Here is a 21,014-nt window from a genome sequence, read left to right as displayed (position 1 = left end):
GCTGTCTGTTCATTTTTGTCTTTTTTGTATATCACTAAAGCTTGCCTTTTGTTGTTTCAAACCTGCCTGCCTGGTGTACTGCATATGAGTATTCTTTTGATCCTTGAAATGTGCAAAACGTTCTCATCTCATCTTGTCACATGTTGCAGCTTTGTCAGTGGACTTCCACATCTAATATCACAAGTTAAGTATCCTTCTGTGTCTGTCGTTTGTGCTTCAGGATGCTGCTGCCGCGATGGGATGATGCTGCACATGGTTGTATTAAGGAAATAGCAGCACACGAAAAGCAGCAGTGCTTCAACTTGACGCTGTCTCGCCAGTATATAACAACACCACAACTGGTTGTGTCCAGCTGCGTTCTCACCGTCTGGCAGCTTTCCATACACACGTACAAAGTTCCTTTTGGTGTAGTGCACTTTAGCCAAAAGCACTGACAGAGCGGAGCTATTTGACAAGTTTGGAATTTGCTCACCTTGCTAGCTGAAACTAAAATATTGTTAACTGATGTAGCAGGTTTCCTCTCATTGTGTCACCGTCTATTTTAATGACCACATTTATTTAAGGTTTCTAATAGGCCAGTAAATATACTAACTGGTTAGTCATCAGTCATCTCCACCATTTCCGAAACATAAAACTGATGGTTTGAGGATAAGCAATGTCAGATCATTTTATTTCAGTTCCCAAAGATACCAAATGTGCTTCACAGGAAATGTTTTTAAAATGATGCACAATAATTCAGAATACCATAAAAAACGGGTCTTATTATTTCATAGTTTATTCAGATTCAGTTTAAAAAAAAAATCAGATACATAACATGGTATTACAAATGCATATATGCCTACAGTGTGAGAAACTTTTGTTTTTACTTGAAGGAACTTAAGGTGATTTTTAAAAAGACATAAAAAAAAAATAGGATCATGGTAGAAGTAGTTATTTTTTTCAGAGTTGGTGTGACTTTTCAGTCCTGGCACGAGTAGCTTTTCTGTCAGTCTCATGTCTCTTTGTGTCCCAGTACAGCATCATAGATCTTCCTAGTGAGGCGGTGCTGGATGTCAGTGAAGCCGGCAGCAGCCAGCAGGACAGCGTACTGAGCAGCTGTCCTCTCTCTGCCCTCCGTCTGTACTAGCATGTTCAGGGAGTAGAGCTGCACCGTCACCGGTCCAGAGCCGTCCTCATGGAGCAACGCCTCCACCAGCAACACAGCGCCTCCTGCAGGATGGAACAAAAGGTCACCTTTGTTTGTTTGTTTCTCTCCTTCTCTGACTGATTCGACAAGTGTCCAGGCGAAGCTTAGCTGTTTGATGATTACAGAGTATGCACAGTACAAATATGGCAGTTAGTACTTTTAATGATCAACTAGTTAGCAGGACAAACAATAACATTTTATCGCTCATTTAGCTAACGATAAATAGGTATATTCCTTGTTACTTTTTCACCTTTATGACTTTACTGTTTAGCAGAATTGATAATGTTTTTCATAGACCTTTATCATTGCAGACATCTTGACTTATCAGACACGTGTGCAACAAATATCATTGTCAAAGGAAACTTTGGTATTTTTCAACCTGCACCATATTTTTTCATTTGACTTATGAAAACATTTTTTTTTTAAATTTGAAACCAGTATCAAGCAAAAGAACTTCAGCTGGCAGCTACAAAACAGATGTAATGTAACAACTGGAGGCAATTGTGAACTGTTATTTACATCCGCTAAAGGCGCTTGTTTTGCCACTGACAGGCTCAGATTGTAGTTATAAGTGTTTGACTATATTATTAAAGAATCCCTACATAGAGATAGACCTTTTGTTAAAGAGTGAGATCTTTTTTCTTTAACCAGAAACAGCGTCAAAATCGCAAATCACACCAGACTTCATTTAATAACAATAATTTAACAGTTATTTAAGCCTGCATATAGCCAGCATGTTTTTACATCTAAGTGGGTGAATTAAGGTTTGTTTCAACCAAACAAAAGTTAGTGATTGTTAAAAGACGAACCAAGACAATTTTATTTTGACTCTGTCGACTTTAAATAATGTGTGCTTAATGTGACAAAATTATCATTTATTTAAATGGAGTCAGGTAAGCTTGGATATGGCGATTTTGGGGCTGTTACTGGTAAAGTCTGTCAGCAGCAAAACAAGCACTTTTAGTGGACTTGAATTGACAGTGTGCGTATGCCCTGAGTAGTGTAATGTAATTTTATTTCGATGGAAAGTGCACAATAAAACATAAACCTTATTTAAAACATGGAGAGATGCATTGTAACAGGTTTTTAGCAAAATTGCTATTTTCTGCCTGTAGTCCCTGGGCAGATAGGTGGAACAATAAATTAATTGAAGAGTGGTTACTGTAACCCTTCTTTCTTGTTCATTAGCATTCTCCAGTCACACCTGTTCCCACAATCAGTGTCAGGTAGGAACTAATGTTAATCCTGCTTTAGGCTAAGGTGACATTAAATAGCAATTTAAAGGTACACATGAAAATATATTAATAAAATAATAGCTCAAGTGCTGTTAATGATAAAGGAATAATTACTGTATGCAGTAATATAAATTTACTCAAAGTCCAAAATAATGTGGAATCATTGCTGTAAAAATAAACATCTGTCCACAGTATCTTTTAACACATAAACTAGTATGTTGACTTCAGTAATTCAAATAACCCAAACACATAATGTGTTCCGTAACTATGGTTACAGTTACACTGCAGCCTGGCTGCAGCTCTCTCACTCAGTACTGGACCAGTTTCAAAAAATGTTGTTCCCATTAGTCGCTTAGACACAAAAACCTGATAACATAGAGTCCCAGTTGAAAAATACCAAACTTACCAATTTATTGCTGCATTGCATTGCTGAAACAAAGATGCAATTAATGTTAATAGTATCACCGGTGCTTTTACTGCAATAACAAGTCAAAAGTCTGCTGCTGAAAAGGACTACTGTCTGAAAAACTTCACACTGCGACAGGTTGTATTCCCTGTCCAGCAAAACTAGGCTTTCCCACTTTGTTTACTTCTTTGTTTTTCTTTCTCTCTCTTATGTACACACACACACAGAGATGCACATCATTCCTAAAACACATGAGAGGGTTTTCTGTCTCTTGATAGCGCCTGCTGCTTTGTGTGTGTACGCGTCTGTCTTTGATCAAAGTCACAAGGACAGATTTTTCTGGGATCAGCTGCATTGTGGGATACAATCTGCCATCTCATTTCAAGCTGGGGAAAAAAAAAGTACTCATCCCTTTCACACTCAAACACACACACACGCACGCACACACACCTGGTTTGCAGGCTTTGTAGACTTTACTGAGTAACTCAATGCAGCGTTCGTCTGTCCAGTCATGGAGGATTCTGGCGAGGATGTAGAGGTCAGCCTCTGGCAGGGGGTCTTTGAAGAAGTCCCCTAAACACACACACACATGCACACACAACACACACAACACCCATCAATATGCACAATTCAAATCCACTGACTTTCTATGACACTGCTAATTATTTCACGTAATTATTGATTCAGTCGGCAACCCTTGCAGTAATAAGACTATGATTAAATTAATATGCTACATAGTCAAATATAAGTAATACAAAGGGATGATGTCTGTTGATGTCAAAAGTATAAGACCTGGGAATACATTATAAATGATAGAAAACTATATTTTAAGTTAGTTTAAAATAAAACTCACAGCAGAAAAACAGAGACGTGATCAGTACATTTCATTTTTGGTGTTTTCCATGTTACAGCTCCCCGTCGTGTTTAACACAATCATCGCTATGAGAGCAGCAGGAGAGGCAGGAATTGATTTTGGCTTTGGGTTTTCATGATCACAGGCTGCTGTGAACTTTTTATTTCCATGCTACTTTCTTTGTTGGAGAGCCGACACAACAAAGTGTGAGGTGTATATTGACACAATATTTTTAGTCCAATAGCAGCAGTTCAGCGGGAGCGTGGAAACACAAGTGACAGCAGAAACAGTGTCTTTGTCTACATTTATTTTCAGATCAGAGTTGTACTTGTATGTACTGTACTGTATATTAACTGAATACTGGGCTGACAAACCTACAAACACTGACACTGTTCCCTCAAACCACTTCAGTGTGAAACTTCAAACAACTCAGTTTCTTTGGCATTATAATATAGCTTAAATCAAAGAAAATATCTTCAAAAGATGTTTACTGTCTTTTCTTTATGATCTTAGAAGGAAAAAAGACTGGTGGAAGACATAAGATAAATAAGCCAAAATATCTCTAATATAATATATATTAATGGGTAACCAACCAATGACTGTGGGAACAACACTGTTCCTGTAAAGCTGAGTAGGTCTGTCTTAGCACACAGAAAAAGCAGCATGTTTATACATTCAGTCTCCCTCCAGTGGCTGGCATAACTGCTAACGTATTAACAACATATGATGTTGAACGTAGCCTATCTCCTTCCAACCTTAACATGTAGGCCTATCATTATTAAACGTCCCCCAGGCACAATGTGTAGGTGTAACCATAGCTTAAAATCCACACAACCAGTCTAAAAAATAAGAAAATCTGAAACAATTGCATGGAAGTCAATGGGCACAGCCATATAGTATTAGACTCTGCGATGGAGCTTGAAATTTCCAACTTCCTGTGCTCACAAGTAAGAACTCCGACTTTGAGTTGTGTTCCATTGTACTTTTTTTACTCAGGAGGTCGGAATATCTCGACTTCCAAGTTGTCTGGAACGTAGCATTATTTCTATGATTTAGAGTGTAAAGCACTGCGTTTGGACTGGCTGTACATGGCTATAAATGTTGACGGGTTTTGTCCAGTTGCGACGGTGTTACCTTCATGGAAGCTTATCCTCTGATCGGCCTCAGTGACAAAATATTCCCTCGATGTATGCACCACCTTGGGGAGGTCAAAGATTGTCACAGAGCATTCTGGGTAGGTTGACGTGCACTGCTTGGCTAATGCTCCACTGCAGCCTGGAGACAGAAAGATAGAGAGTTATATTTAGTTGAATGAATACAAACAGCCTTCATTAACATGGTAGTGCACCACTCACACACACAGCAAACTGAGTCACACGAGAAGATCACATGCTTTCAGGTATGTACCCATTATTTATTTGCTCGACATTTATTCTGATGTATGTGGCAGCTTTGGGAAATGGTTCATCTAACATTCATGCCAATAAAGCAGACTGAATTGAACTGAATACAGAGTGACTGAGAGGCAGACGCTTAATACAGAAACAGGGCAGAGCAAACTGTCTAGCTATCCTACTAAGGAATCTAATCTAAGGAAAAGCAACATACACAACTTGATTTGATTGGCTAAAACTGATTTCATGTGCATTTGTATATGAGCCTTTACATCTGAATGCATTTGAAAGTGTTTTTAGCCATCGTAGCTGCATGATGACATGAGTCCTAAAACCTGATGTGAGTTGGTGTGTTCTCTCGTCTAGAAGTCAAAGGGTGTTTTAAATGGGTTTTTGGTTAGATTGTATATATATATATATATATAATAAGTCAGTAAATACCCAATTTGTAATCTCTGAAACTTTTATGCATCTTTAAAAAGATGGTTGCTAGCAAGTTGCTTAATGAGACTGCAGCTGTAGACGAGTTTATTAAAGGTCATCACACCAAATGTTGCCTTTTATAATGTTTTGGTGGTGATGTTTACCTTGTGGTGGTGATGTTTAAGTCATGTGACCGCAGTTTAGTTAGTTTATAGCATAACATTAGCTTTTTACTGCTAGTGATTGCTTATATGTATATACTATATATATACTATATACTATCTTGATGATGAAAACATGTTAGCATCATAAACTTTTGTTCGCCACAGACCTTATTTTCTATAATAAAATAAAATCCAATGGGAAAATCCCATTGGCTTTCTGTGACGGGAACCAGGGCTATTGTAACTTGGCCCTACCAAGAAAATGTCCAAGCAAACTGAATTTAAAACAGAGAGACAGTGAGAAAGTGTACGAGATGGAGAGAGATACATGAAGAATGTATGAATGGGACAAAGTTATAGAAGGGCAGTAAGGTGGGATACAGGATCAAAGGATCTCACTTTGACAAACCTACAAAGCCAACCAGACCTTTGTGTGTGTGTGTGTGTGTGTGTGTGTGTGTGTGTGCGCGTGTGTGTGTGTGTGCAGGGTAAACAGTCAAGCCCCGTGGTGCCTTACTTCTAATGTGACCTGCTGCTACTGTATCAGTCTATATTTTTACAAGACTTTTTCTTTTTCACACACACACACACACACACAGACACACACACAAACACAGACAGACAGATACTCTTTGGCTCTCACATCAAACAGGGGTTAGCAGAGGAGAAGAATCAAAGAACAGCGAAGAGGAGGAAAGCAAACACAACACGCTGAACAAGACCCCCAAGCTAACCTGGCTGCCTCAGTTTATTAATGGAATCCTTTGATGGGCGTTTGGGATTTTTATAGTCTGTTATATTCTCTGGATATTGTTGTGTTTTTCTCTCTCTTGTTTGTTAACTTTATCTGCGTGTTATCTGGTATACAGCACATTTATTTGTGCGTATATGTATGACCATTTCATTAAATAAGCACAGTGTACTGCACCACAGTATGCGCTGGTATTTCTGAGTGTCATTAGTGTTATTTATATACAGTCTTGACACATCAATCACCACTCAGATATTCTGGATATGGCCATTGGCGTCTTGTGCTAGTGATGTCATTTAGAGCCAGAGTCTGAGTAACAGCGATCTCTGAAGTATCAAGTTCCCGCCCATACACCTGGCCGACTAATCATGAGCACCATCATTGAAAGTGAGCACACCGATTGGCAAACACAGATGTCCATTATGTCGTCAAACCCCCCTTTTAAAGCATCAGAAAACTAATTAAAAACCTATCAGAAAAAAAACACTTAAATATACATCAGGGTGGTAAGATCTATTTAAAATGATAGAAATTATTTTGGGAAATTTTTTTTCTGCATGTACTTTTTTAGTTTGGCCCATGTCCCATCTGCTAACATGGTCGGGGTGTACGACCTTGGGGAGCTGCTACGTATGTCATCAATCTTTATACAGTCTGTGGTCAGCCCTAGTCAGCTGTCGTTGCTTGTTTTTCAGCTATTTCTGCATATTGAATTGCTGGCGGAGCTGAGCTGAAACAGCTATCATGAAGAGGGCAGAGGATTGAAACAAATTTGTTATATGTATATGTATGTAAGTTATGAGATATTTTTCTAATCACTAAGTATTTCAGCAGAAATGGTTGAAATTGTTTGTGTTATTTGTTCACTGGTGCACGATAAATGTCATTTGTTCTTTCATCATAAGGTTGTGTTTTTATTGTGTTAACTGGGTAACTAGCGTGTTGAACCTGTCCTGTTAGTCTTCTGGTTTCTCTTGTTGAATAATGAATACAGACTACCACCACCTACTACTATGGAGAGTAATTTCCTCACATGCAGGTGCAGACTGTATGTGCTAGTTGGCTGTTGGCTGTCTTTATGGTATGTTCATTTCAATTTCAACAGTTGATCTTCTCCGCCACTAGTTTATTTATTGTTACTTATTGTTTTTTATTATTAATCTCAGGAACATACAATTGCAACAAAATAAGTGTTATAGTTGTATATGTCTATATAAATGTAGTTCGCCCTCAGATATTCAGTAAAAACAAAGCAAAAATCATCTCTCACCTCTTTAGTTTGTAAACTCATATGTAACTCATAGTGAGACTCAGATGCTGTATAAAATAGATATATTACAACAAAATAAAACCAATCACAAATTATGCCCTGAGTCGCTGACAGTTTGCCGTGAGCGATAAGTCACAAAAGCAGTCTTGAAAGTCTGGGGCTGTTAATAATGATTTAAATTTTTCCTATCATATTAAAAACTATACCAATATCACCATAGATGGTATGATATGGCACAGCCCTAACTGGTGATGACTTCTGCCGCCTGTCGTTCAACTATGTGGAGGAACGACAGAGGGGGAACTCCACTGATGTTATCAGGGTTATCCCACCTTGGGCTAGAGACTTCACTTTTTTTTAATCAATTCCTATTATTTAATTATTTTCCCTACATTAATTTTCTCTATATCTGACTCTGTACATCTTTTGCTCCATCTGCCTGACTGTTCACCTGTCTATCTGTATGTCTAATTATTAGTCTGTCTGTCTAGCTTTCTCTCCGTCCATCTGCCAATGTGTCTGCCTGACGGACCATCTGTCTGTCAATTAACATCCCTGTCTGTATGTGTATAAGTCACGACTGGTTTGGTGGATAGGGAGGTGAGAAGAGGAGGGAACAAGGGGGTCGCAGGGGAGGACTAGTGGCTTTACTTGTGTCTGTCATATGTGCAAAAACTCGAAAGTTTTAAAAACGTGGGCATATACGGAGGGGGTCTAATGACAATGCTCATGAGTAGAGTATCATAATTGGAAACATGAGTGATGTAAAGACATTTTAAAAGCGTCAGAAAATAAACTTAATCTATCTAACTTCTATCTAATTGTTTAATTTAGCTTTATTTACTCAATTTTGTGAAATTATTGCAACTTCAAAATGAAAAGCAAAATCACCTATTTCTTTCTAAATATTAGCAACTTCACACTTTACAGTGCACTTCAAATGGTAAAATATAAATTAATTAGGTTTTTTCAACTCAATTTCCAAGCAGTTTTGTTAATCAGAATTGGGAACTTCATTTGAAGAAACTCAATTCATGTATGTGTTACCAATTGAAATCATTATTTTAAGTTTGTCAAAAATTCTCCTTTTTCAGTGTATAGTTAAAACTTATAATTAAGACCTTACCTGCAAATACAAATAATGACAATTGCTATTATTGCCTATCAATGTAATGAAATGGTCTGACCCTTTGAGCCTCTCATTTATTAAGGTGTTAATATTTTTACAGAGAGACTATCTTATCTTAGCTGTGCTCTTTATTGACTTATTATATATTCTATAATATGGGTGAAATGTGGGTGTGTCCTTTTTTGTGCCTGATTCCCTTTTCTTTTTAGTGTGTGCTTCCCCAGGTGCCACCCTGCCTTACCTGGTTGAGCACACCTGTGCTTTATCTGCTGATGAGGAACATGCAGTATATAAGGACTGAAGAAGTTGGGGCCAGTGGGTCAGTTGGGGCCAGTGGGTCAGTGTTGGTGCTGTGTGTCAGATTGCAGACTAAAGAAAGTTGTTGTAGTGCATCAGAATGTGGGATCTTTATTCCTGTTTTGAAGTGAGCGTTGTGAACTCTCTGTTTAGTGATTTTGTGAACATTTTTGAAGACCCTTCTTTGGTACACTCCTATTGCTCTGTTTTTTACTAAATCACAACTTCTGTTTATACACCCATTTCCGCTTGCCTTTTTCCCCAGTTTTATTTTTATTGGTACTCCCCTCATCCCCTGAGCCTCATCAGGGAATGCGACGCTTGAGTACATTTGACTAATGCTTGTTTACTCTAACTGTGATTAAAGTTTGAATGCATACATTGGGAATATTTTTCCATTGTGGTAACATGCATTTTTCTGTCGAAGCTGTGGTGATTACTTGTCTCTATCACTGTTTAGCAATGTGAGGCAGATAGTTTTTTTTACCTTAGCGCTGCAGTAACCTTTAAGTTGATTATTTATTTTTAGACAAAACATACCATTAAAATTCCTGTTAAATGTCAGATTAAAATAAAGCCGTGTCCCACAGCCACAAACTATTGTTGCCATGTAAATGATAAAGACTTTGAATGTGGACTCTAATTTGGATCAAAGTCAGCAAGTTGGCAGAAAGTGGGACAGACAGACAGACAGACAGACAGGTAGGCAGGCAGGGCACCTGAGCAGCAGGTGCGTGCAGACACAACAGATGCTGCGTGAGAGACAAAGTCTTAATGGGACGCTGCAGTCACTCCCTTCACACTCCTGCTGTCCACATGCACACTCCTTCTGGTGATGCACCTTAATGCATAAACATGAACACACAAAACCTCATGCTGAGAAAGTCACGGAGGAGAGCAAAGAAAAGACAGGAGGAGGACTGCCCTCAATGTGTGTGTTTGCATGTGTGTGTATGAGAATGTGCTTTTAGTGGCTTCACAGCTCCCCTGTGTGGTCAGCTGAGGTGTCACACACAGGAGGTGGCCACCCACAGCTGTCAAATTGCGTTGGTACGATGAGCCGCTTGCCCTATTTTTCCCTGACTGAGCCCAAATGTTGCAGTTTTTAAATCATTACAATAGAGGAAGATTGAGAGTTACTTGTGAATGTAAAATACCTGATAATGTATGGCTTACCTTTTCTTGATTAATGTTGAGGCACTTTTCTATTTTAATGCTGAACTGATGGACATTCAGTCTGGGCTAGAGTGTCCGGATAATCAATCATTTATTTGTCAAATGGAATGATGCAAGGTACAACTCCAGAGAAATGTGATCCCATCAGCTCCTTTAACTTTTGCACTGTAATTTAGTCCTTTTTTGTGTCTTCTTACATTGTTGGCTGCTGCTTTATAGTTGTCTACGTTTCTGAATGGGTCTGGTAATCTATGGTTTCTGGTTGTGGAATGATTAAACTGTCCAAACCTCCTTACCCCAAAAAGGCGGGTGCATGGGCGTTCTGCAGCCACCTCTGTGCAGCATGATCCACAGCAGGAACAGGACAGCACCTCACATTTGCATCGACTCACTGTGCACACTCCTTTCTTTTCTCTCACCCAAGTTCTCTGCTCTGTCAGATCAGCTAATTGAATGGCGCTGTCAAGGATTTAGCCGAGTTTTGGTGAATAAAACAATATTACACTTCCTGATATCCCGTTGGACACTAATGTGGCACAGAGGTCATACAGTTTATTTTCCAAAGCCTGCACAATGGCTGAGAAGGATGCTAGTTCAGCTGTTGCCCATCTTTTCCTCCATATGTACTGATGTTTACATTTGAAAACCTCAACCTGGCTAGCTAGCAGAAGTCAGCAGAAGTTGATTTTCATGTTCTGATGAGTGACCCGTGGCCACAATACCACTGTCCAAAGCCAGCCACAATAACCAACATCAACACTTGCAAAACAGCTGTAAGAGCACAAATTTAGCTCCTTTTTAGCAGAGCTGACAGAGACGATTGAAAACGTTGTCAGCTATGCTGATGCTTGTATCTTAACCTCTAACTTGGTTAAAGGAGATTCTGTGATTCAGTCGGGATTCTGGATTGTATTATAGAGACTCATACATGAGTATAGTCTCGTATGTGGACAGAGCAACAGACTCAACATTTATTCTAAGAAACAACTTTTTTTCTATGCCATCACTGCAACATTATTATCCATCATCTGCTATTTTTGACTGATGGAGAAGTGCATGAGTGGAGACAACGTTCAGCTCTCAGTTCAGAAACAAAATGAAAAAAAAAAAAAACTGGCAACATCTCTGACAAAAAAATTTTTTTTCCCTATTATTCATACCATGACGTTTTCAGCAGGAGATGAAAACTCCTGCGACAATGCAAGATTCATTTTTACTTTATTCATTTTTCTTTTTGATCCTGTCTTGTTTTTCTGCATTTCTTTGAACTCACATTGTGGAGTTTGTGTCGTGTTTGTTCAGTCACATTTGATCTTCTCTTTTTTTATCCTTCTGCCCTTTGCTCTCTGTGTAAACCATTTTGTAAGACATCTTCTGTTCAAAGGCACTTCATAAATAAATCCGATGGGACAGAGAAGAACACACAGAGGACATCAGTCAATGAAGCTACCTTTTTACCGTTAGGTATTCAAAGAAAACTGACTCGGCTGCAACATCCTACTTCACATTCATACATTTTACACTGAGCTGATCAATTCAAGCAGTTGTCTTTTGTTAAATACTGGATGGAAGCTACATGTGTCTGCAGCAAATTAAAATTATATGTTTTCCCTTCTTATTTATTGGCATGTGAATACTTCTTTTATGCTCACAAAAATCTGGTGATACAGTATTAACATCCCTATGTGCCTGAGCACACTAAACTAATTAGTAATACATAGAGGGCCATGTCCACATTAATGCAGCTCTACAAGAAAACGCTTTTTTCAGATTGTTAAATTAATGATTTAACTGAATGCTGCAACAACAGAAAAAAAAAAATTCTCTGGTTGTCAGACTACAAAATGTATTACAATTATTACCGGGTAAGAAGAGGGGTGAAATAAATAGACTGTTGTGACAGACATGGCTGGATACTTCACTTGTCTCTCAGCAGGTTAGACTGCTCTGTTGCCTCCAACTCTCTGTGAACACTTTTTTTGTTTTCACTGTAGAAGAGAACAACAGATCAAGAGTTTTTGTTTCAGCTTTGAAACAAATGCATGGGCATATAATACTAATAAAACTCATATATCTTACATGTTAACCAATATGGGCCATTATTATAGTTAATCAAATTACAGAAAAAATAGGTCAGTGACAAAACCTGAGAGCTGATGGTCAATTTCAGGCTTTGCAATGCTGGCTTTGTTAAGTTTGCCCATTCTTGTCTTTTTTTTCACTGAATTAACTCTGGTTCTTGAACACCAAAACAATCTAGATTGATAAATACCACTATAGGTAAAAAGAAATATGTGTTTTTTGTTTTGTTTTGTTTTTTTGGCATATACTGTCCCTTTAATTCACATATCGGGAGTTATTGACACTGATTGAGTGATGTCTAACATTTATGTGTTTGTACACTGCATTTGTTGGTTTTTGTTTTGTTTGTTCAGCTGTGAGGAAAAAAACATGATTGTAACATATTTTTGTGACAAACACAATAAAAATGTATTGCTTGGCAATGGTGAAACAATGAATCTCTGACATGAAAAGGGAAACTCCAGGTGGAGGTGACATTGAGGTGTGTGTGTGTGTGTGTGTGTGTGTGTGTGTGTGTGTGTGTGTGTGTGTGTGTGTTGAGAAGGTTGACTGATTTACTAAGAGTCATTAACTTAGAGAGGCTGGAGGGGGGTATAATAAAGGTCACAGTTGAGTGCATGTGTTGTGCATTTTTGAGCTCACACACATGCTGTACTGTATTAATATGTGTGTGGCTGAGCCAGCTGTCTCTTAGTTAACACATGACGGCAACCATTTTAAATGTTAATGACTGTGAACCCACAGCCTTATGGAAATTTGATATGGTGACTCCATAAACACACACACACACAAGCACACACAAGCACAAACTTACCTCCAAGGTCGCAGATGATCTTGAAAGGCGAAAGGTCGAAGGCCATGACCACGTCTTTACCACAGATGTTCCAAATGGAGTTCATTAACTGCATAAACTTCACCATCTCCTCGTCAGACCTACACACACACACACACACACACACACACACACCCAACAGTTGGTCATTTCACTACAGTCTCTCTATCATTTACATTTGTTAATTGAGGCAAAACCTACGTTATCATTTTCTGTAAGCTGTCACTTAAAGTTCTACTTGCGCCATGTCCACAATAAACCATCACAGACACACACATGCACACGCACACACACACAGTGCCTCTCCTCATCTACAAAGTTCCTCCCTGTGGCGACACAGTGTGTGTGAGAGTGAGACAGGGTGCAGCAGAATAGAAGAGCCTGTGGTGACTGCTGCTGCTCTGAGGAATCTCCACCTCATCAACCAGCACGCTGCCCTGCCATGGGGCTGTGCACACACACACACACACACACATACGGAGTATCCTCTGTTCTGTAACACTAGAATTTAACTTGTCCAAACTTCAATACAGCAATGTGATCAGCTATCTGATCCAACTTTGGACGACACGGTGACCTCCAGAGGAACTTTGAAAGTGACTCATTGTTGCGGCCTCAGACTCTGATTACATCGGATGTGAAAAGATGAAATGACTGTGAGGCCAAACAGCAGACTGTCAGCTTTAATTTGAGAACATTTTGGACGTTATTGAATGCCCCCCAACGATAACATCTGCAGCCCTCTTTGTCCCTGATTGAGCTCATTTACATGCACACGATCTCATCCTGCCTCCAATCATGTTGAGGAAAAAAAAGTTCAGCTTGGTTCATCTCTGTCCTTACATACATCATTATAACATAGTTTCTGATCTGTCTGCTCTCTGCAGAGACATGCTTTGTGCTCCTCAACATCCCCGCAGGTCTCTGTCATATCCGTACTGACTGAGTTCTGGCTCATGGCTGTCTGATCACTGCTGTGTGTTTTATAGCTGTCTTGATGGTTTAGCTTCTCCATTATCATCAACGATAATAAAAGGAAAGACTGGCATGTATCATTTAAAGTATGATCCACTTTGACTAGTGACATGCTTTCACCTCTACCAAAATGGAGATCATTACATGACTAATTTGTTTGATTTTTCAATATGTTGTTGATGGGTGCTATAGTACCAACATTCAATGCAGAAGCTACTCACAGCTCCCCAGATATGTCAGAAAGTAATGTATTAAGTCTTGGTTACAAATTGCTTTCTATTTGTTGCTATTTATTTGTTGAAGAAAAACCGACAATCCTGTTGAAAACTGATGCAGCTCATGTGTTCTTCCTGTCTATTCATCTCAGTGTCCTTGGATTTCTTCTTTGGCACTATACCACAGAGGATGGCAAAGCAGGACATTTTTAAATTCTAAGCACTGGGGCTTAAATTTCTGTATCTGAAATAGGCAGTAGCTTTCCAGAGTTGGAGTTTGATGCACTTCTGTCGGTTCACATTTTTTATTTGTCATTTATGGTATACTAATTACCAAAATAATACAAAGATAAGTGCACAGTGTGCATTTCATAGCACTTGGATGATCCTGGTTTCATGACCAGTTTAAAGGTTTAACCAGGTTTGTAACCAGCATTCAAACATGTAAACCTAAAGAATTCAATCATTAATGGGGAACAAGTGTGCATACTCACTGTATCCAAGACAATGACTAAATGCACACATTGTAAATAAAACTTGTTGTTGCACAATACATAAAAAAAACCCACTACATTCAAAGGGACAGTAAACGCTCATTTTTTTTGGATGTTTAAAGCACCACAAGCAAAGTGGTCTATCTATTGCCATTATATTGGAGAGAAGGCAGACATCTCTATGGCCGATATCTCTAATACTCCGTAGCTATTTTTGATTTTGAGGTGAACTGTCCCTTTAATATCAGGTTATAAACCTGGTCCATTTATCAGTCAACATATTACATTTTTCTCACAATGTCGCTATTTTTATTTTATGCACTATTTAGAATTATTTTAGTAGATGTTTGAAATACAGAAACTATCAGACACATTTTCCTTGTTTGGACAAAATAGTAAGTACTCATGTGTCAAACGTCTTCCTATGCAATATCTTGTATATTTTTGAAATCCCAAAAGCTCTCTAACTCCACGTCCTCTTGCCAGTCTTCACTCCAAATCTTTTCTGCTTTCTCAAGTAGGAGAACTCAAGCTGGAGACGAGACTTGGCTGTAAATTATTCAGGTGCAGTACATGGCTGGTTAAATGACGATGAGTAAACAGGAGTCTGAGTCACCCAGCCAGCTTTGAATCATCCTGCTCCTTCTACGGCGCTCTAAGAACACAGCGAATGACTTCAGTGGTTGTTTCCCCTTGCTAATTTGCCCACTGTATTCACAGGGGAAATCAGCGGGGACAAACAACTGCTACTCCACATCAAATCAATTGTGCGCAGGTGTTGAAATTTTTCTTGTAGGGGATTTTCATTTTCAATCAATTAAAACTGAATTGCAAATTTGCCTGCACAAGGGTGTATTACATTATGTGTGCACGGTTCATATTTTGAATATTCTCATTTTGCATGCATCTTTTTTAATGAGGCAGTTTTTGTCAGATTATCAGCTGCTTTTCAAAAGGGTGCAAAAACAAATAAATTGAAAAGGCAAATACAGAGAAAATCCAACTAATGCACAAACCCCAACAACCAGCAACATGCAAAACACAAAATGCATGATAAATAAAAATACAAAGAAAACAAAATATGCATTCACATGCCAAGACATATGTCAGATTTAACAGTTTGTACTTTCTCCTTCTGAAGTGGTGTGTAAGTAATTTATACATCCGTACATTGGCATTGATACATCACATTTCCCTTTCATCAAAGCACAATGGTTGTGCAAATCATGCTACAATGATAAGTACAAGAAGGGAGGATGTTCTAGCAAGTTATTCCACTGTGTTTCAGTTTTGATGCTCTCTGTTGCTGTGGGAGTGGCGGTGTTCTACAGCACAGCGCCTCAGGCAAGCCGATCAAAACCTATTAGTGAACAAAGTGTGAAACTTTGAGCGTGTGACCCCTGAAAAGTGCTGACCAGCAGATCAGTCAAGCGTTAAAACTCTGGGCACCAGATAACATAAACACACGAGACCTCAAGGACAATGGCAGATATATTCTCTCTTTTTTGCTTCAAGCTTGCTCACATCACTGCGCACACCCCTCTCTCCCTCACACATCCCCTGCCTCCTAATAAATCCCACGAGTCGTTTCTTTGGGGGGAGGGGGGGGGCGATGACAGACAGGCTTAAGATGAGAGACAGGGGTGGAATGTAAATGAGCAAGGACGTGTGTTTCATCTGTTTCTGTGTGTGTCTGTGTCTGTGTGTGTGTATAGTCTGTGTGTGTTCAACAATGACATCTTCTCACCTGTAGAGAGCTTGAAACAGGTCGCTTGAGCTGACTCCAAAAGCCTTTTCATACTGGTTTCTTCCCTCTCTAGAACAAGGCAAAGGCAGAAATATTCACATATGATGATATGATGACCACATATGTATTTGAATTATTTGATGAATTTTCATATACACATTTGCTATGTGAATGTACAAAATGTGGGATCTAGGTATTGATCATATCGCTGCATAAAAATACCTTCAGCTTCATCTCATCATCACAGCTTACGTAGATGAAATGTGTTGATGAGGACTCATGATTATTGACTATTGACTATTTCAGGTAAATTTGCATGTTTCTGTTGCGCACACCCACACAAAATAATTAGTCATTTAGATCAAGGTGCCTTTTCCCTTCAGATAATCATCTTCACTTCTATCTGTTCTCAGTGTTTCTCACTTCACTCGTCAGCCGCAGTGAATCCAGTCACGCTGTCTGAGAGCTGCTGGCTCTCCTCCCTCAGACATAACAATGAGACTAAAATCCATCTTGAGTCACTGTTTAAACAGAAAAGGGGGACTGGAATCCACATCCTTACGCTACAGATCAAACCTGCCGTTTTCATAAGCCCTAATAGCCCACCTGTGTATTATTTTACCCTCACACTGTGTCCTAATGGCGAGTGTCACATCCAATTAGGACTCAGTGTCAGATTGCTCATTTAATTGAATAATGACCAACTTGTGCATTATTTGCAATAGCTTTGTCTTCAATATTTGGTACTAAGCACTAATGGCACCAATGTCTTTGTTTATTGCTGCTCCCTCTTTTTGTTTGACTCCCCCTGTAGCATTTTGTAAATTATATTTTGGTCATTAACAAAGTTTTTTTGCAAAAATATCTTCAATTCTTACAGCCATATTAAAAGGAAAGAACAAAAACTGTGTGGTCTTGCACAAATAACAAGACGGGAGCAAAATCAATTTACCACACAAGGGACTAACAAAATCTATCAAATTGCAACAACATAGTCACTCAGAGTTTAACAAAAGGTAATATATGTAGAAAATTTGAAGGAATACACTTTTGACAATACTCTTGCTATGAAGTGGTATATATATATATATATATATATATATATATATATATATATATGTGTGTATATATATGTGTGTGTGTATCTTCTTGGAAACTGAGGTTTAAATGACAGACAGCAGTGATGTCTGACAGAGTACCGTTTTTTTTTTCATTTTTGCCTTTATTGGTAGTACAGCTAGATATGCAGGAAAATTGGGAGAGAGAGGTGTAATGACATGCAGCAAACGGCCACAGGTTGTAATCGATCACAGGGCAATATAAAGCCTATATGGGGCACACACTCAACCAATTGCGTTACAGGTCACCCCAACACAACTGAACTTTTAATTGAAACCTGCAAATTAATATATTTTGGAAGAAAAAAACAACATCAGACATCATCTAAACAGATAATGGGACAACATAATTGTGATGGCATCAAACACATTGAACATAAAAAAGAAAGAAAGAAAGAAAACAAAACCTCATTTGTTACAGATTCTCAAGATGATGACCTGTGTCCAAACTGCAGACAGGGACATGTATACTGACCTGACAGCGTCAGTCAGGTAGTGCCAGCAGAGGTAGATGGTTCTGGAGCTGTACTGGATGGACTGGTAGAGGGAAACAGGACTGGAGCGGGTCAGGTAGATACTGGCCTGCTCTGTGTTACTGTAAAACACTGAAACAGGTGTTGGGAGAGGTGGAGGAAGAAAGACAGAGGAGGAGGTGACTGTGAATGAATCACTGCAGGTGTTTAGACAAAATTTGACCTTTTATGTCTACGTGGGAGACAGAGACAGACTGGAAGGTTTGCCCGTAGGTGGTACACAAATGGATGTAATGGATGTCTGATAAGATGACAAAATGGACAAAAATGAAAATGAAATATTGGTTATTAAAAAAGGCTTTTTGTGAAATTTTATTTTAGTTTTACACTACACATTATTTTGTATCAATGTGACAGTTATAAACAAATGAGAATTATCATAAGTAATACTAGAAAAGTTAGACAATTAATGAGTCCCTACATTACTTTCAATTGTGTGTGCGTGTGTGTGTGTGTGTGCTGACCTTGTCCATTGTCCTGGTGTGTGTTGAGGAGCTGCAGGCCGGCGCAGGCAGCCAGCAGTCTCTGTGTGCCATCCAGACTGGCTCCAACCGCCTGACTGATCTCCTCTGCTGACAGGGGGCGCTCTGCAGCCAGCAACACATCAAACACACCCAGCTCACAGGAAGAGAAAACAGTCTGGATCAGAGAGAGAGAGGGCGAGAGAGAGAGAGGAAACAGAGTAGATGAAATACAGCAGAGTAGAGTATGATTCATTCATGTAGCAGAGTACAATAGAATGCAGTGCTCTGTCTGCAGAATTACAAGATCTTATCAGGAAGATTGTAGTACACTAGGATAGCAGTATAATGATGCTTTAAAGTTATTTTAACAGAAAGGTCAAAAGTATCAGTGTCCATTGTGGTTCATTTGTTGTTGTGCTTCACACTCCATTACACTTTGCCCTGCAGGTCACTATCATGCACAGTAATTAACTGTAAAGAGCCATTCAAACTGTCATATTAGCTGGACCTGTGGAGCATAGTTAAGGTATTTTGTTATTGTATTTGCCTGGGCATTGCAGTGGGGGGAAACGTGGCACTGATTACTTGAGGCCCCAATGAGAGGGGGACCTGTCATGAAAGGTTTGGTTTTGTTTACAATTTTTAATTTCTAAGTAATAAGCGCCATAACTGAATTAAAGTTTACTGAACAAAAAAGAGTTATGAGGCTGAACTTTGCATTAGAAAACATAGCAGAGATCCTCTGAGGTCACCCTTTACTAAAGGTGCCAAATTCTTTGGTCCGCCCCTGCACCAGGATTTGTCCTTTGACACAGACAGAGCTGAGCGATTGTCTGCTTATGCAGAGCATCAACATACATATCATGTTTTTCCCCAAGCAGTTGTTTAGACTGAAGGCAGCCTGACAGCCAAGAATTTGACTTGGAGCATACATGCATTGTATAACAAAAGCATCATAGCTATTTTTTTTTGGTTTTTGTTTATTTTTGGGTTTTTTGTATGATAGGTTGTAACCAGGCTAAGATGCTAACATCAGTTGAATATGCCTCATGCCTGGGTTCAGTTGTTGGCTCAAGTTACCAAATACAGAAAGAAAAAAAAATCAATAGGTGCAGACAGAGACAAGCAAAGGGCCCAGTGTTTGGTGCTAAGTGTATTTGTGGATGTATATATAATAATATATTCACTAAAAGGCTAATATTCTGCTCATCCTGCATCGCTTACATTAAATGTCCCCTCTCCACCTTCTAATTTATTCACCCTAATCTTATTGTCTGTCACCTTTTGCCATTTACTCTTGCAAGGATTTGTTTATTGGATTTATGCAATTAATTAAAGCTTCATTATCCAGTGTCTATAGTGTGTGGATAATGATGATGCTCGTGGTGTATATGTAAAAAAAGTGCTGTAAACTGACCTGTGGTTGGTGACAAGGGCCACAAATAGAACCATAAATATTATTTATTCTTACAATGATATGAGTATTTTATGTATTTTTCTATGAGGTGACTTTGGGCTGTACTAAGTAAATAATCTCTCATTTATTTTATCGATCTATAAGATGTCTGATGTGAAAAGTGTACATCACAATATTCCAGAGCCCAAGGTGATGTCCTAAAAAGGCATTTTTTTTTTTTAAATCATCCAAAACCCCAAATATTTAACAGCAAATAATTTTTACTGCAGCAAGACTAAAAAGCTGAAACTTGGAAATTTTACAGGAATAATTACAATCATTCAATTATCATGCTATTGCAACAGCAACTATCAGGAATGCTATGAACCTCCTAGCTGAGAAGGGGAAACTATTGTGTCAATAACTTAGTAAAAATGGGCTGCATCCCTTTTTACCTCTGAAGGTACGTGTGCATGTTACCTTCGAGATGAGAAATCCTTCCATATACTCCAGTATCTTTTTGGGGTATGTATCTGCAGCAGATGTCCTCTCAGATGAAGCCACCTCCCGACATTCAGCCATGGCCACAGTTAAGACAGCTCTTCTGTATGTATACAAAGTGAACTTCCTTGATAGTTTGTTCTGCTCCTGATTCAACAAGTGTATGTGTGCATGGCAGTGAAGACAGAACCTGACTAAAGCTACAGAAAGTGCCCACCCAGCAGCAGCAGCAGTGAGAGTCGCAGTGGGCTAAGCTGATTACAGCCAGATAACCCAGATTAGAGCAGGGGCTCAGTCTGCTTTGGACAAAGAAACAACTCTCTGAAAATACACTGCTGCCTTGTTCATTATCACTCACACTCGGATGGAGACT

At 38.9% G+C, this 21,014-nt stretch overlaps 1 protein-coding gene across 1 annotated transcript; it reads right to left on the bottom strand.

The window, feature by feature from the left end:
• Window positions 1-948: 948 nt before the first annotated feature.
• On the bottom strand, window positions 949-20,722 carry asmt (acetylserotonin O-methyltransferase). Its single transcript, XM_042495270.1, has 8 exons — window positions 20,621-20,722; window positions 18,745-18,919; window positions 18,223-18,352; window positions 16,630-16,698; window positions 13,181-13,299; window positions 4,815-4,955; window positions 3,278-3,400; window positions 949-1,209 (listed from the first exon to the last, which is right to left on the bottom strand). The coding sequence occupies exons 1-8, from the start codon at window positions 20,720-20,722 to the stop codon at window positions 992-994; spliced, it is 1,077 nt and encodes a 358-aa protein (XP_042351204.1). The 3' UTR covers window positions 949-991.
• Between the last annotated feature and the right edge of the window lie 292 nt (window positions 20,723-21,014).

The sequence above is a fragment of the Plectropomus leopardus genome, chromosome 10 (genome assembly GCF_008729295.1).
Source record: "Plectropomus leopardus isolate mb chromosome 10, YSFRI_Pleo_2.0, whole genome shotgun sequence".
Classification (NCBI taxonomy): domain Eukaryota; kingdom Metazoa; phylum Chordata; class Actinopteri; order Perciformes; family Serranidae; genus Plectropomus; species Plectropomus leopardus.
The sequence above is the reverse complement of the archived record's forward strand: the minus strand, read 5'-3'. Positions and strand labels throughout refer to the sequence as shown.

What these genes read in the sequence shown, in the direction of transcription:
- asmt (XM_042495270.1), bottom strand. Translation starts at nt 20,722, where the DNA reads ATGGCTGAATGTCGGGAGGTGGCTTCATCTGAGAGGACATCTGCTGCA. An exon ending in CTGTTTCAAGCTCTCTACAG is followed by an intron (nt 13,300 to 16,629) that starts GTGAGAAGATGT and finishes GTGTGTGTGTAG; the next exon opens with GTCTGACGAGGAGATGGTGA. An exon ending in GATCATCTGCGACCTTGGAG is followed by an intron (nt 4,956 to 13,180) that starts GTAAGTTTGTGC and finishes TTCTGTCTCCAG; the next exon opens with GCTGCAGTGGAGCATTAGCC.